Source organism: Cydia strobilella, chromosome 18, assembly GCF_947568885.1.
Source record: "Cydia strobilella chromosome 18, ilCydStro3.1, whole genome shotgun sequence".
In the NCBI taxonomy this organism is placed as follows: Eukaryota; Metazoa; Arthropoda; class Insecta; order Lepidoptera; family Tortricidae; genus Cydia; species Cydia strobilella.
This window is the reverse complement of record NC_086058.1, coordinates 9976450-9992836: the sequence shown is the minus strand read 5'-3', so window position 1 is coordinate 9992836 and position 16387 is coordinate 9976450. Positions and strand designations below refer to the sequence as shown.

At 39.1% G+C, this 16387-nt stretch overlaps 3 protein-coding genes across 4 annotated transcripts; all 3 read right to left on the bottom strand.

Moving 5' to 3' along the window:
* On the bottom strand, positions 1–1639 carry LOC134749384 (uncharacterized). Its single transcript, XM_063684303.1, has 2 exons — positions 1625–1639; positions 1–447 (listed from the first exon to the last, which is right to left on the bottom strand). Exon 2 carries the CDS (start codon positions 435–437, stop codon positions 93–95), a length of 345 nt encoding a protein of 114 aa, XP_063540373.1. The 5' UTR covers positions 438–447; positions 1625–1639; the 3' UTR covers positions 1–92.
* Positions 1640–3773: 2134 nt separating this feature from the next.
* LOC134749295 (cytadherence high molecular weight protein 3-like) lies at positions 3774–6400 on the bottom strand. The gene is made up of 4 exons (XM_063684192.1): positions 6138–6400; positions 5595–5792; positions 4141–4239; positions 3774–4086 (listed from the first exon to the last, which is right to left on the bottom strand). The coding sequence occupies exons 1-4, from the start codon at positions 6318–6320 to the stop codon at positions 3817–3819; spliced, it is 750 nt and encodes a 249-aa protein (XP_063540262.1). The 5' UTR covers positions 6321–6400; the 3' UTR covers positions 3774–3816.
* Positions 6401–7653: 1253 nt separating this feature from the next.
* LOC134749313 (protein PRRC1-like) lies at positions 7654–16345 on the bottom strand. Of its 2 annotated transcripts, XM_063684212.1 has the most exons (10): positions 16263–16345; positions 15682–15831; positions 13768–13913; positions 12982–13100; positions 12226–12372; positions 11980–12082; positions 11370–11540; positions 10338–10527; positions 8976–9104; positions 7654–8554 (listed from the first exon to the last, which is right to left on the bottom strand). In XM_063684212.1, exons 2-9 carry the CDS (start codon positions 15820–15822, stop codon positions 8979–8981), a joined length of 1143 nt encoding a protein of 380 aa, XP_063540282.1. In that variant the 5' UTR covers positions 15823–15831; positions 16263–16345; the 3' UTR covers positions 7654–8554; positions 8976–8978. The 2 variants fall into 2 exon arrangements, with proteins under 2 accessions (XP_063540282.1, XP_063540281.1); XM_063684211.1 differs by lacking the exon at positions 16263–16345 and having other exon boundaries at positions 8962–9104; positions 15682–16175.
* Positions 16346–16387: the final 42 nt, after the last annotated feature.

The window sequence follows — 16387 nt, the reverse complement described above, 5'->3', positions numbered from 1 at the left end:
AAAGCATAAGGAGTTGCATAATTTGGGCGTAAATCCATGCTCTCAGTGGACTCTACTACAAAAAATTACCTTACATAGTCTTGGCCAAAATATTAAATGTTATTAGCCCTTACAAGCACCAGAACTGGTGTTAGCTTGGCATCCCAACTGCCATCATTTTCTTGAGGAGTAAGATCTCCACTCTTTACTTTTTCAGAGATTCTGACGCAAACATCTTTGTAAGATTTCTTCGTGGTGCCATCAGCGATTGCCTTATCTACATCTTCAATGGTAGATCCTGTGGGGACAATAGTTTTTCCGGTGGTGTATGGTGTTTCCTTTCCGTACGCGAGATCCATGAAATCGTTTAGGACTCCTTCTAAAACCTTCTTACAGGGCGCCTTAGCGTTGGCGTCCTCGATGCCAGCAGAAAGCTCGACCATGGTTATAGTGGCCATGATGATTTTTCTGTGAAGATGGGGTTCCATTAGTTACAGCAGAAAATTTTACTAAGTAAAATATTTTTTTAATACAGTTGCTCAAAAAGTGCTACTTTTCGTGGCTGTTTAGCGTGCGGAAAGTTGGTTTTCGCGAACTAGTGCTTTTTACTTTTCCAATTTTTTTAAATTTTTACTTGTTCCAATTCATGACTACTTATTGATGAGTGTTAATATTAGTTTCCTTTAAACGTCGTAATCAACATAAAAACCTACTGTTAATGTAAGAATACGAAAAATATGCATATTTCATTACTTACCTCTTCATCATTACACGATTATTTTTTAATGTTTAAAAACCGTTCTTAATAAGTTGTCTGAATGGAACGGAACGCCTTTCAAAGAAGAGGCGTATTTTCTTACTGCAAGAATGTTTTAAGTTTCCAAAGGCAACATTCGATATTGTTTTTATAAATATACGATACACAAACAATCGTAAATAACGATATTTAATAATAGTACAATGTTTTAATATTTACAATTGTTTCTGTCTTATAAGCTCGCTCCAGACTACGCGACGCGAAGCCGCGAACGCGAGTGTGGAGTCGATTTCGCTGATTAGCGAACTAGACTCCACACTCACGTTCGCGGCTCCACGCCGTGATTCGCGCATGAGTGTGGAGGGCCCTTTAGAACATGCATTTGAAAAAAAACTTTCATTGAAGTGGGTTCAATAATAATAACAAAATCCATTCTAGTCGAATAAAAGCTAAAAAAAACACCTCTTCATAATGTCAATGTCAATGATGTCACAAAATTAATAATATAAAAGTTTCGAATTTCTTTCGTTGTTTTTCTTATTTTTTCGCAACTGTATTAAAAAACGTCGTTCGATACACGCGCGGAAATGTCATTCTTCACTCGTCCCGATATCTCGGTACTCGTGAAGTAATGACATACTTTCCGCACTAGCATCGAAATGTACTATTTTAGCATTAGGAACTCTGGTAACTAGCATATTTCCTCCGATTTGTTTTTCTTGTACATAATAGGTAGGTAATCTAATGTTTAAATGGTATGCACAGTCTACCTATGTTTTATAATAATTTACATTAATTATAATCCATTTTATCATCAGCGACACAACATGGAACTAAATGAAAAAGTAAGTTAACTCAGTTAACTGAAGTTAAGTACTCAGTACTCACATGTTGGGACGATCGAGAACACAGGATATCACAGGCACAATAACAGTTACGTACTAGCGTCACCTCAATGTGTCACCACTCTTAAAAACAAATCACAATCAGGGTCTGGCTTGTCATCGGTCGAAACCGAAGCGCGAGTTATCTAGCGCGATAAAATTCGCAGGTGATAACGAGCCCTAAATACCTATGCACTCATAATGTTTTCATGCGAACCATGTCGATTCAAAAGCTTCTCAAAATAGCATTTTTCGTGAGTAGGTACTACAAGTCACACTTACTTTGACAAATGTAGATAATATTACACTACACTATCAGTTATTTATTGATTATTATTTTATCACTTAAATAGCTTTATGTTATTTCCAGCAGGTAATACAAAGTTCATAATTTAATTTTTCCGTTAAAACAAAAACTATAGCGGCACATTTATAATTTTTTTGTGTTCTAAATATTCGATTGTTTATTAGATACAAACGAATTATATAATTAAATAAAAAAATTAATCATAGAATATGTATTATGTATATAATATGTACGATGTTGTACTGAAAGTTACTTAATGTTTATCTATACCTAACTAGCGACCCGCCCCGGCTTCGCACGGGTAGTTCAACTAATTTACACAAAATCTTTACAAATTACACATATAAACCTCCCTCTTGAATCACTCTATTTAAAAAACCGCATCAAAATCCGTTGCGTAGTTTTAAAGATCTAAGCATACATAGGAACAGACGGACAGACAGCGGAAATAGTTATTTGTTATACAAGGGTGCAAAGTTGTATTTTACCTGCGAGTGTGGAATTGAAACACGAGTAAGCGAAAGGATTCTATAGTTGAACCACGAGCGAAGCGAGTGGTTCTAAAATAGAATCCTGAGCGTAGCGAGTGTTTTAACACACGAGAAGTAAAATACACTTGCACCCGTGTGTAACACAAAACTTTTCCCCTCACTATAGCGAGGAAAGTGCAACATCCACAGGAGTTTGATCATCTTCATCACTGGAATCACTAATTTTTTTACGATAATACGATATTATAACAGAAAACTCTGGAAGTTGTGTATTTTTAGTTTTACGTGTCGGAGTCGGTGAGAAAATTTTTCAAACATCAACATCAAACATCAAACATTTATTCAGCAAATAGGCCACAGGGGCACTTTTACATGTCAATTTATACAAACAATAAATGTTGACATTTCTGACGATGCGGTTTGAAATTGCATAGACTCAACTTGTGCGTTCAGAATTACACTACATACATAAAAAAACAAATGTTTTTTATGGAATTTAAGGTTTATGACTTAAAATCATTAAATAAAGCTAAATTTCGTATTTTTTATTAAATGCTCAAACCATTTATTTAATGATAATTAATATCGAGCGAACCATTATTATGAGCGGTTTACGTTTTATCTGTCAAAAGCTACTTAAACACGCTCCATCCAAGGTCAAATTACTTTCCCCACTAGTGGATAAAATGCGTTTTTCCCCGCTTGTTTTAAAGGATAAAAGACGGCTTTCCGAGCTAGTGAGGGGAAAAGGCCTTTGTTTTATACTATGTAGTGAAGCAGGTTGAAAGTGATAGGTACGTTTCAGCCCTATAGGAATTTTTACTTTACAAGTATATACCTATTTATTTCTTCATTTTTCTTTTACAATTACAATTAGCAATGAAAATTCGGTTTCTAAATAAATTTATCATATACATAATTTCTAATCTGTAGTAATACAATACTGTAGTGCGAGCTACGCCTTACCCTCACACGTGTATACCGATAGTATAATTATGGTAGATGTTGTCGGTAGTTGGGATTTCTACCACCTACCCTGAGTGAGTCTGTAATTATAGATTAAACTGTTAACGTGAGCTCCGTGTTTCAATATCAATTACTAGCCTAAATACCATAATAATATAAGCTCTTACATTAAGTCATTATACGAGTAAACACAATAAACCTATACTTCAGCAGATGTAGTTATCCTTTAACGCCCCGCCTCACATGGCGATCGTGCCAGTGCGGCCTTGCGCTTTGGACATATTTTTGAGTAAGTTCTACACCCGTATTTTTACACTTGACTGTACTACTTGCTTAAGGTTGTACTAAAATGTCAACTTTAGAAAAATAAAAAGTAAATTATTTAGTAGGTATAAAAGTAAATCAATATATTTTTACATAAAATTCTTCAGCTTAGACGCGGTCTCCGTCGGCATCGCCGGCGGCGACGACGGGCACGGGCGCCAGCAGATCAGCGGGGTTAACCTCGGGGGCACCGACGGCGATCACATCGATGGGGTTCTCGGGGGCGATGACGATGGGCTCAGGGGCCGGGATGGGGATCTCGACGGCAATCACGTCAATGGGGTTCTCAGGAGCGGGAGCGATCTCAATGGGAGAGGGAGCGGGCACGACCTCGATGGGAGCGGGCACGATCTCAATAGGAGAAGGAGCGGGCACGATCTCGATGGGAGAGGGAGCGGGCACGATGTCAACGGGGGTAGGAGCGATCACGACGGGCGCCTCATCGACAACGATCACGGGGTTGGGCTGGATCTCAACGGGAGCCTCAGGGACGACCACGGGTGAGGGCACCTCAACGGCGGCGGGGGACTCCTGAAATATTAATAGTTATCCAAGGAATAAATAATATAAGGAATATTAATAGTTATGCAAGGAATAGGGTTAAGGGTTATGGGGATTGTTAACCAAGGAATGAAAGGCACTCATTTCTGCCGAGGTATTTTCCGGTCCGAGGCTGAAATGTTGCCTTTCACCCGAGTTAAACACTACTTTTCATTTCGAATACGAGGACATTAAAATGAATGTGTTTTTTAAAAACATGACTAAGTATACATTTTTAGGTATAGTATTTCTTGAGGGTACTTTCAATTAACAATTTAGGCAAAAGTAGCGTTATTTATGGAATAAAGAGTCAAATATCAGACTGTATAATAAAAACTATAGGAAATAATTGTATAACAAATCCATTTAAACTCAAATTTCAATTACTTATCGTAAAAAAATTAACAAAATTGTATTTCGAATGTAAAATGCTCTAGTGCAGACACGTATCATTTACTGCACACCTTTTAAAACAACAACGACCCTCCTTCAGAGCATGAGAAATGAAATAGTTATTTACGATACAAGTGCGGAAAAGAGGAAATTCGAAACGAGTGGCGATAAATTAAAACACGACCGCAGGGAGTGTTTTAATTCGACACGAGTTGCGAATTACCTATTCGCACGTGTATCGTACAACGTTTTACAGAACATATGGCCCTTTAAACTTTCGACATATGCACGAAAAGTGCTCTTTTACGCACTAGTGCGAGAAAGTTGCACCATATGTACTGTAAAATAATTTAATAGGTACCCAGTTGTCTAGTGGCCTGTTTTGATTTAACTATTTACTCGTCAGTTTTCGATTTCTCAATTGTAGAGTTTGGCTAATGACACCTGAACCTGCAAAAACGCAGCAATTTCAAAAGATATAGAGCAAGCATCTCTTTGATAACAAGGACTGCATAATTTTTATACTTTTTATAATTTCTATATTCTAGAAATCATAAAAAGAATCAAAATTATGCAATCCTTGTAATCAAAGAGCTGCCTGCAACAGAATTTTAGAAATTGCCGCGTTTTTTTAGGTTCATCTTTCACTAGCCAAACTCTTTAATTAGATTGATTAATAAAATATCATAAGAAAGTTTTACACAGTTCATTTACTTTAGTAGTAGTAGTAGTGCCATATTCTGAGCAAACCCTGGAAGCGTGCGTAGACAACATGCCAATCGTTAACGCTCCGTAGCCGTAGCGTAGCATAGCTATCTCTTTCTATCACTCTTCCATATTAGAGCGACAGAGACAGTTGCGTTTCGTTCGCTAGGTAGCGTAAGCGATTGACATCTTGTCTACGCACCCCTGGGCTCGTTTAGAACCGAAACCGATAAAGGAGTTAAACATACCTGGTTGATGTTGACTATGATCTGAACAAGGGGGTTGCCAGAAGCGTCGTTGACGGCGGCGGGGACGATGGGCTCAGCGACGACGCCGGGGGCGACGGGGGCGATGGGGGTGTCGACGACCTCGACGGGCATCACGACAGCGGGGGAACCGATCTTGACGGGCAGGAGGCCGACGGGGCTGGGCACGACAATGGAATCCTGCGGATTTGTTTTATATTTTACACTTAGTTCAAGAAAAAAGTGCAAGGTACGTAGGATTGACAAGCGTTTTATTTAGATTTTTTTTTTCTTTACCAACCCTTTTTCACTCCTTTCTCCCGCTTTTAAGCGGCTTTTAACCTACGTGAAAAGCGGGTTAATTGTTGGTCTGTGAAGTAGATAAGTTAGTTGGGTCTCTTTAGATTTCGGGTATCTCATAGGAATAGAAGCCCTACACATCGGGGCTCAATCGACATATTAGATATAACCTTATAATTATGAATTTTAGCAGGAGTAGGTACCCTGCCCTGCTATAATATGGCAAAAAAATATCCATTAACTTACAACAGGTTGGCCAACAAAGAGCATTTCCATCATGTTGTTAAGGGCGTGCTCGAGGTAGGGCAGATACTCGGCGGGGGTGGCCGGGTTCTGGATGGCCTCAGACAGCTCGTTGAGGGTCCACTGGGTGGTGGGCGCGGCGGCCGCGAGGGCCAGGACGACAGCGAAGACGGCGAAGAATTTCATTGTGAAATTTATATTTGCTGGAATTAAACGTACTGGTCAATGTTCATGCGAGAAAAATCAACGAGGCTTCATAAATCTTACCTAAATGAAGTTATTCTGAACTTTTTAGCTTTCGAATACAGTCTGCTCACGAATTCCGAGGAATCATAGCCTAGCCCCGCGACCAGCGCAATGGGCACCCTCTTGCTTCCTGAGTCCACTAAAATGGCGCTGTATATCACATCTCTTATGTTACCTAGTTAGCCTGCGACGCCAGGCAGAGCAATATTTCAATTTTTTTATCAATATCTGACTTTTTTTAGCCTGACCCGATTCGCCCTGTGATCCACTTCACCTCGGTCTACTACTATACTATATACCTACACTCATGGACAGAGGAATGAGAGGAACGCAAAAAAAAGTTTAATTACTAATTTTGAAATTACTTTAGGTGCTGTAATCCAGGAATGTGATTGGCAAATGTCAAATGTTTTTTATATACCACGTGCGTCGGTGGCAAACAAGCATACGGCCCGCCTGATGGTAAGCAGTCACCGTAGTAGCCTATGGACGCCTGCAACACCAGATATATTACATGCGCGTTGCCGACCCTTTAAAAACCTGTACACTCCTTTTTTAAAGAACCCCATACTGTAGTACTGTAGGTTTGCACAGATGGCGCAATCATAGCTTGCCCCTTTGTCTAGTTTAGTCCGATGAGATTTGACTGGCATCCAGGGCATATAATTTCATTAAAAAAACAAGAATTTGACACAACTCTAGGGATTGACAGGGCAAGCTATGCTGGCGCCATCTGCTAAATATTTCGACCGGCTAACCCCAATCCAACTAAGTATTCCCTGTTTAAATAGCAGCAACAAATACCTACTTAAAGTTCGGAAGTAAAACGAAATATATTTTAATGAAATTGTATAAAATAAGTCAATTAATTAATTAATTGACTAATTTTATCAATTATTGTCCGAAGACGATAGGCACTTACCGAATCGCTGAACGATTTAATTATCGCTTACCCGTTCTCAATATTTATACCATTTTAAATTGATTAATGATTATTGAATGTCTGGCAGTACCTAGTGAGGGGATTAGCAAATTAATCAGCCTGCATTACGACCATAGATTTAAGTGTAAAATTTATGATAGATAACTTTATGATTAATAAAAATTATCTTGGTGAAAAGGTTTTATTGTATTCAAGATTTGTCACAGAGCTCAACTGTACAGTCACATAAAGTTTTGGTGTTTTTAGTGTGTGTGGTGGCGGTTGGTACAAAATAAAACAATTTATTTCCTCATAAAATTTATTCGTAAATTAATTTTTATCTTAAAATTATGCGTAACTTATCAATATAATTTAAGTATGTATATGTTTATCTATATTATATAATAGTAAGTTTTCAAAACCTCATATATAGTGAACAACATTTACACGTAACAGTTGTCCTTTAAACCGTTTCATATTAATTATAATAATTATATTATTGATAATTTAATAGACTCGTATGTTAAAACTTAAAACCAGACGGGTTTAATTTATGAGGCTAAAAATGAGGCCAAGTCGATCTCAAAATGGTTTTTTTTTCTACTTTGGAAGGTCAGACGACAGTTGCATTTGTAAAAACTAGAGCTTACACCAATTCTTGTGGAGCGTATCCTAAGCTTCCTTTGCGAGCCGTGGCAAAAAGGGCTAAGAAGCTAATTATGAGATGCCGTAATTATACTTACCGGAAAACCACACTAAAAACGTTAACGTCTTAAAGTTCAATACACCATCTTCTTATTGGTGTTGCCTAAACTTTTTTATTCATTTATGAAAATATTTTGTCTCAGAACTGCGACATTAAAATAATATTTAGAAGTTTTAAACCATAGTTCGGAGATCTTGGACTATCGTTGGGTGGTTTCACAGTAATACTTAAACAACATATTTCTTGCAATTCAGAAGTAGCGTTATTTTTTGTGGAGGTAAATATCTAATTTACAGTTTTACCTTACAAAAGCATTTTTTTTAAAGTACCCATAGGTATATTACACTGTCATGTAATTCAAATTAAAGTAACCAATTTGATTTTCAGACCCAAGAGGAGATTGTTATGATATTTATATTCTTGTTACTTGTATACACACGAAATTGACTTAATCTAAGGAATATTCCCGGTAGATCTTATTAGCGTAATATACAAATATGGTCTCGTCTCTAGGTAGGTACATCAGTCAAAATTCCAGGAGCAATTCTGAAACAACAAAATTATATTCATCATTACAAATTCATACATTTCTTAAAGTAAATCTTAATTTGCGTAAAGATATGTCAACAAAAGTATGAGAAGCACGTGCAAATATGAATCTTACATCGCCGCCGTACCGTTCATATTTCAGCGGCGGGCACCGCCAGTAGTTTCTTTTAGGAGCCAGCGAGCTCACTGGCTTACACCCGGACTGCCTTCATACTGCGTGTGCAGTACAAACAGAACTGAACCTTACATTACAAACCATACCGTTCATATTTCAGCGGCGGATACAGCCAGTAGTTTCTTGCAGTAACCCGCGAGCGATTGCACCGCTAACAGTAGAAGCTCACGCCGGCTTAAACCCGTACTGTCTATACTGTTTGTGGAGTACATACTGAAATGAACCTTACACTACAAACCATACCGTTCATATTTCAGCGGCGGACACCGCCAGTAGTTTCTTGTAAGAGCCAGCTAGCGACCGCACCGCTAGCAGTAGAAGTTCACGCCGGCTTACACCAGTGCTAGCTTCATGCCACTGCGTGTGGGGGACCTGCGGACATTGGCTGAGGTAACTTTTTATTAGATTACTAATTAAGTATAATCAAGTCTATTTTTACTTGAGGATCAAAGCAGAAATTTGTCATTTTTGTCTTGAATCATTGCTAACTTTAATGATACTAAATTTATAGCACAGGGCGGACACGCTATAGATCAAAAATCACTTGCGTTTCTATGTGTGAACGGCACGTTTGTACACGCGTCATGCGTCATAGTGTAAGTTGCTTAAAAATAGTACTGAGCGGCCGGCAAACGGCCGTCAATCTGCTGTCGCGGGGCGAGGTTATTCGAATTGGAGCGGGGCGGTGTGTGGCCGTTCTGTATGATAATACTATTACTTATTCTGTGCCAATAAGAAGCCTCCGTGTTATATGTTGTTATATTAGGCTATTAGGCAATCGTTGCATAAAATTATGCGGTTACAAGCTGATATGAGTATACAATACAATGTAGATAAAAATGAGAATCCTCTAAGCTAAGATAAGAAACCTAAGATTACGTTAATTAAGCTGTTTTTATACCCCAGACACTAAAATGACAGTCACATTGGCAAATTTACTAGGTACACAATAATTTTGGTACATAAAAATTGGGGCAATCATTCCGTAATTTTAGTATCTTGTAATCCGTTTGATGTTTGACGTTTTCATAGTTTTATTTCATTTTAAAAATATCACAAGTTACCTAACTGTCTATTAAGTTTGTATTTTATTATTCCGGCCATTACATCGGCAGGCACACCGCTTGCGTACATAGCACATCAACATGAGGCGGGCACGGTGACGCTGAAGCCGGTTTGTTTATGCGCTTACACCGCTTGCGCTTAGTCTTCGGGCGGGTCGGGCGGGCAGCCTTGTGATTAGAACACTATACGTGTTGTCTGTAAGGTACCTGCAAACTGTCGGCCATAACAGAGGGCACGGTGACGCTGAAGCCGGTCTGTTAATACGCGTAGTCTTCGGGCGTGTTGGCGCGCGCCGCTGCGTTGCCTGCGACTGCGGCTTGTACGGGGCAGCCTTGTGACTAGAGCACTAGTCTTGTTGTCTGTAAGGTACCTGCAAACTGTCGGCCATGACAGAGGGCACGGTGACGTTGAAGCCGATCTGTTTATACGCGTAGTCTTCGGGCGTGTTGGCGCGCGCCGCTGCGTTGCCTGCGACTGCGGCTTGTACGGGGCAGCCTTGTGACTAGAGCACTAGTCGTGTTGTCTGTAACTGTAAGGTACCTGCAAACTGTCAGCCATGACAGAGGGCACGGTGACGCTAAACCCCGTCTGTATATGCGCGTAGTGTTCGGGCGTATTGGCGCGCGCCGCCGCGACTGCGGCCGCGGGTACTGGGCATCCTTGGGACTGTAGTTGCAGTTCGATGCCGAGGGAAGGCTGGGAGAGGACTAGCAGGTCTATCGCGTACCATCTATTGACAAATGAGCATCGTTTATTTAGTTTTGAGTTGCCGTTTAGCAGCCTACTAAAATAAAAATATCCTGGTCACGGCACCAATTTTCGTAATTATTTTTTTTACGTGTGTAGGTAAACACGTAAGTATGCACTAAGTTGAAAATGTATTGTTACAGTAAAGTAATTAAATTTTTTTAACTTAGGGAAGGAATAATATTCAAAAAATATACTAGGTCAGATAATATACTAGATCAACATATCACATGAATTAAGACTACAACTTATTAAAAAAAATGTAAGCTAACTAGTCAAATAAGTTCCCGCTGTCGGGCCCGGTGCCCGTCGCACTCGCCGCGTTACCACGTTAGATGGCCATGCACAATTTTTGCATCAGGTAAGAACCTGTGTGCGAGCATCAGAGCCCCTCTCTCTAATTCAGCGCCCCACTTCCTTAATAAACGCTATATAGCCTCTTGACGCCCAGCATCCCGACGTCTCAAAAGCAGGTACGAAATAATAATTACCCTCATTTCAAGTATGGAATATTTACCCCGCTAACAATTAGTAAGAATATCCCAATATCCTGGTCGGTGCACCAAATTGTAACGCGTCGAGTAATAGTACATCAAGTCGCTATTTTGAATAGTTATTGAGCACTTAACGGCACTATTTGAAAAGTCGTTTTTCTCATGCAAGAATCCCTCGACGGCAACGATGGGTACATTGTTATGCACTTCGGTGTGTGCTGAAAGGATGTGCCCGATGCGTTGCTTGGGCTGCTTGGCCGCCGCGTCGAATATTATTAACACATTGAGTCACTGTGTTGCACTTAACAGCACTATTTGAAAAGTTATTTACCTGTCAGCGACAGCCTCATGCAAAAACCCCTCGATGGCTACGATGGGTATATTGTTATGCACTTCGGTATATGCTGACCGGATGTGCGCGATGCGTTGCTTGGCGGCCGCATAAGCAGCGGCGTAGCCTACTGGTTGCGCTGCTGTTACGTCGCTCTGGGCCTCGTAACCTCTGGAAAATACTCTACATTACTATAATCCCCCTGGCCGAAAGTATGACAAATTGGAAACACAAAACTATGACATTGTTCCAATATCCAACTTTGGAGCCTCTTTGCCCAAGACAAGAAGATGTTGTTTATTTTTAGGGCGAATCAAAAGCTTTTATGTGGCCACATTTGTCCAAAACAACGGCACGAAGTTTGTTTGGTTTCATCTTTTGGCTTGGGGTGTATAAAGTTTTTTTAAAACAGGTTGGTTAATGGTTACTTTGGGGTTTTTGGGGAAAGACTACAACTTCTAAATTATTATTAAACTAAAATTGGTATGAAATAGTGGTTACTTTTTACGTTATTTAGTTAGAAGGCATCCAATTTTACTAAATAAAATAAATAAAATGTAACTTTAAGGTTTACGAGACAATAAGATAGGTATTTGCCAAGAGGACTTACGTGACAGTTGCTTTGCCGAAAACAATTTGGAATGCCTCTCGAACTGGTGATATTTTGACATCCTTGTCCGAAGCTACCACTACGTTCACGTCGCCACCGCTATCTGTACGTAATAACAAAGTATTATAATAAAAATAGTATATTTTATTTTAAAAATAATTATAAAAAATTAAGAATTGAACAATGCTTTTGAGGTCTATTTGAATGATCTTTGTATGGTGGGCCCTACGAGTATAAGATACGTACTGAGGTACTCCTTCATCTGCGGGTCGAGCGTGGTGATCATAGAGTCAACGGAGTTCTTGGCCTTCTCAGCCACACGCTGCAGGATCCCGCCAGACGATACAGCTCCCTTTACCCAAGTAAATATGCCACTGCCGGGCATTATGTCACCTGCCAACAAATACATATATGCTTCAGTTTTGTGCCAAGTCGAAAAGCAGTTGCAAATCAATGGGAATTTAAACTTATATTAGACAATTTGGGTGCAAATTTGCATGTGACAGTAATCAATGAAAGATATATCAGTTAAATGCAACATTGTTAAAAATTTTGCTGTGACATCTCTGTCCCTATGGAATATTTTTTTGAATCCAAGTAAAAATATTTCATAAATGAAATTAAATGGATTATTAATTTTTTATCTTTTACATTTGTATTAGCATTATAATATGGAACTATCAAGTTGATAGCTAGTTGCATAATGTAAATGCTTACAAAATTCATATGGACTAATAAACAATTTAATGTTGAATTTATTTAGCATGCTAAAAAACATGCTAGATTAACCAGTTAGGAAACTAGCATTTTCAATTCATGTAAGTATTAAGGCCGTCATTTGTACCTTTTTTGATGTGCAATAAAGCTTAAAATAAATAAATAAATATTTATTATGAACTGACCGCTAGAAATAGGAAAGTGCTAAAAATAATGCCTACAAAATGTTATAAAGCAAGCATTTCATGATAACTCTAGTAGGAGTTACATAAAACTATAACATACCAAGTTTATCAACATCAGACATTGAATCTGACATGGAATCTGGTGATTGAGTAGTTTGGGAATCCTCTGGAGACCTTATTGACAGCATAGGTTCTCCTTTACTTGGTGGTATTGCAGGGCTGGGGAAAATATGTATAGTTGTTATTGTTACTTACAAATATTTAATGCCACATTAAACAATACCTACATAGCATACTTCAATGAGGTGTTCCGCGGACTCCTAGGGCTCCGCGAAGCCTCTGTGAGGGCTCCGCGCGAAATAACGAAAAAAAAAAACAATAACCAGCTCTTCTATGTCTAGTCCACAGTTCAATAGTTTAGAATTAATAAATAAATTGTGTGACAATAGTGACGAACGAACGTTTTTAATTTGGGGCTCCGTCAATATTCCGCTTTCCAAAAGGGTTCCATCGCCAAAAAAGTTTGAGAACCGCGGCTATAGTGCATAATGAGGAGTCAAACAATTTTTTAAAGTTTTGTAACCAAAAGCATGAAAGTAGAACTAAAAAAAAATCTTGTGAATAAAATTGATGCTTAGAAACCTTATACATTATACAGGACGCCTTTCTTTCTTTTTTAATAGCCAGCTACTTTACTAAAAGTTTGATTATCACCACAAAACTTTTACTAAACCTATAAGTCCATTTCCTGGTCCAGCCTAAGGTGCCCTAGGTGGTTAGAAGGTTATCCATTAATTACCTGACACCAGGTATGTATAGACTTCACCATACTATGCATATGGACTTCTGAATATGTATCATTAGTGCAATAATAAGAAATGATTACCAGAATCTCTCAGGTGAATCAGACTGCATAGCTGGGACAGCAGGAATTGGTGCAGGCGCAATAGGCACTGATGTAGGGGCTATTGGCTCCGATGCAGGTGGAGCAGGGGCTAAAGTAGCTGCCAACTGTGGTGGTAGCTGTGGTACCTGTAATTTTTAATATAGCCTCCTGATGACTGGGCAATAAAATTTGCTACTTTAAATTAACCTATTAACATTAAATCATTTTACGGTTTAGACTCACTTGTTTTAGTCACTCGCGCGACATGTTTCGGAGAGCCTAGGTCTCCTTTCTCAAGCACTAATAGTGCGAGCAGCGTTCACGACGACCGTGTATTGCGTACTGCCGCTGCCGCGCGCCGCGTCGCTCGCTGCGCGCGCGCCGAGAAAACCGGTTGGGGTAGGTCTTGCGCTATCGGTGTATCAGTGGTGTGTTTGGGTTTGGGTCACCTAACACTTGTAGCGCCACACAGCACGAACTCACTCGGGATAGCGGCTGGGCTGTGCCGCCAGCATGGAAGCCTGTGATTCCTCAGCAGAATGCCGGTGAGTGTTGTGACAGTGTAGTGGACATAGTGAGTTCGTGCTGTGTGGCGCTACAAGTGTTTATTTATTTATTTATTTTATTTAAGCCTTTATTTTTCCTTAAATAGTTTTACATGATAAAAAAGTTTTCTAATATTATTGTTTTCCATTTTTACTATTTTAAGGACCCCTGTTGGGTATAGGCCTCCTCCATATCTTTCCACCTTTCTCGGTCTTTTGCCTTGATTAGCCAATTTTCTCCGGCTGTGGCTATAATATCCTTGGACCACCTTGTTATGGGTGTTAGGTGACCCAAACCCAAACACACCACTGTGCCCGCCTACAACGATAGCGCAAGACCTACCCAACCGGTTTTCTCGGCGCGCGCGCAGCGAGCGACGCGGCGCGCGGCAGCGGCAGTACGCAATACACGGTCGTCGTGAACGCTGCTCGCACTATTAGTGCTTGAGAAAGGAGACCTAGGCTCTCCGAAACATGTCGCGCGAGTGACTAAAACAAGTGAGTCTAAACCGTAAAATGATTTAATGTTAGTATGTCTCACAACAGTTTAAATTTGATAACCTATTAAGTTGAAAAAAAAAGTCAGAACTTGATGGGAGCCTAACATATGTGGCGTATGTATATATACGCCACATATGTACATATATGTAAGATGCCGGTCATCAGGATGGTAGTTATATTTTATTGTTAAACTAAACATTTCTTCCATAGGTATTTGATTAAGGGACTTGTGGCGAACATGACCCATGAGTTCAATGATGTAATGTATAAAGTCATGTTACTGAAATAGTAAAAACTTATTAACTGCAACTACTCCAGTTATTGACGATCATGATAAGAAGATAAGCATAGTTTTGACATTGATGCAAATTTATAGTGTAATTTTTATCCTGAAATAAATAAATCTAAATCTAAAATCTATTGTGGCAGAAAAGTGGGACCACCCCATGGTTTTTTGATACTATTAATGAAAATGTTAATGTATACAATTCAATAATACAGTTCAATCTCACTAATCCAGCACTAATGCTGACACATGAGAGCCGGATTACTGCAAGTTAGAGCAAATCTGCATATTATTGATGTGTTTTTTAGTAATGTCGTAGAAATACATTTTACTAAAATACTAAATTCAAAGAAAATTCTACTCTTATCTGGAATGTAGGCATTTATAAAGAGATTGAAGGGCAAAAATATAAGCGCACATAATAAATTAGGACATAAAATGATTCTTTGTATCCCAATTTTAGTGCTGGATTACTGGGTATACTGGGAAGTGCCGGATTATCGAGATTTCACAGTATTGTTTAAAAAACATATCAAACAAATTTTCAAGCACTACACATTTTAATAGAAACAATAACTGTACCACAGCAACTGGCACAGGAGCCGGACTGGACATCACAAAGTTGGGGAGCTGTGAAGGAGGTGCTACACTTGATAGCAAGTTCCCCGGGGCCGCCGCCGGCACCGGCGCGTCGGGGATGCGTTTCTTCTCATTGTTGCTCATGTTTGTTTTCTACAGCCAGCCATTTTGAAATATAAACATGTTTATAACCATTACACTAAGTTTGCCAAGAAATGAAGTAAATAATTTAAAAAAACATGAACGCGATTGAAATTCTCAGTATGTTTTCAACTCTGATTTATTTCTTAGAGAAGCTAAAGTGATTCCCTCCAGATATTCGTTTTCTAACATTCGGAACTCGGAAGGCTGTCAATTTCCGAAACATTTCCAATTACTTTATGAGCGCTAGTGAAGAATACCGTGTTCGCTCGCTTGTGCGGTTTACATCAAACAAACATCAAACGCTTATTATCTAGGACACGTAAGTTGCGTGGTGTCAAATTGATAAACGGACTATTTATGTATCATTAAATAGTTCATATCACAGTCGAAAGTGTAACAAATAATTAAATTCGAGATATTCCACAATGGTGTATACCTACAGGGAACAAAGAATGATTGATTTTCTATTATGTTGAAAAAACTGAAAAATAAAATGTGTTGACGGAATTTCGGATTGTTTGACATTGACACTGACAGTGACAGGACACAGGACAGCTCGGCTGAC

Coding starts and splice junctions, on each gene's coding strand:
- LOC134749384 (XM_063684303.1), bottom strand. CDS start 437: ATGGCCACTATAACCATGGTCGAGCTTTCTGCTGGCATCGAGGACGCC.
- LOC134749295 (XM_063684192.1), bottom strand. CDS start 6,320: ATGAAATTCTTCGCCGTCTTCGCTGTCGTCCTGGCCCTCGCGGCCGCC. Junction 5,793..6,137: donor TCTTTGTTGGCCAACCTGTT/GTAAGTTAATGG, acceptor ACAAATCCGCAG/GATTCCATTGTCGTGCCCAG. Junction 4,240..5,594: donor TCATAGTCAACATCAACCAG/GTATGTTTAACT, acceptor TTAATATTTCAG/GAGTCCCCCGCCGCCGTTGA.
- LOC134749313 (XM_063684212.1), bottom strand. CDS start 15,822: ATGAGCAACAATGAGAAGAAACGCATCCCCGACGCGCCGGTGCCGGCG. Junction 12,373..12,981: donor GTCTGATGTTGATAAACTTG/GTATGTTATAGT, acceptor ATTTGTTGGCAG/GTGACATAATGCCCGGCAGT. Junction 12,083..12,225: donor GCAGATGAAGGAGTACCTCA/GTACGTATCTTA, acceptor TATTACGTACAG/ATAGCGGTGGCGACGTGAAC.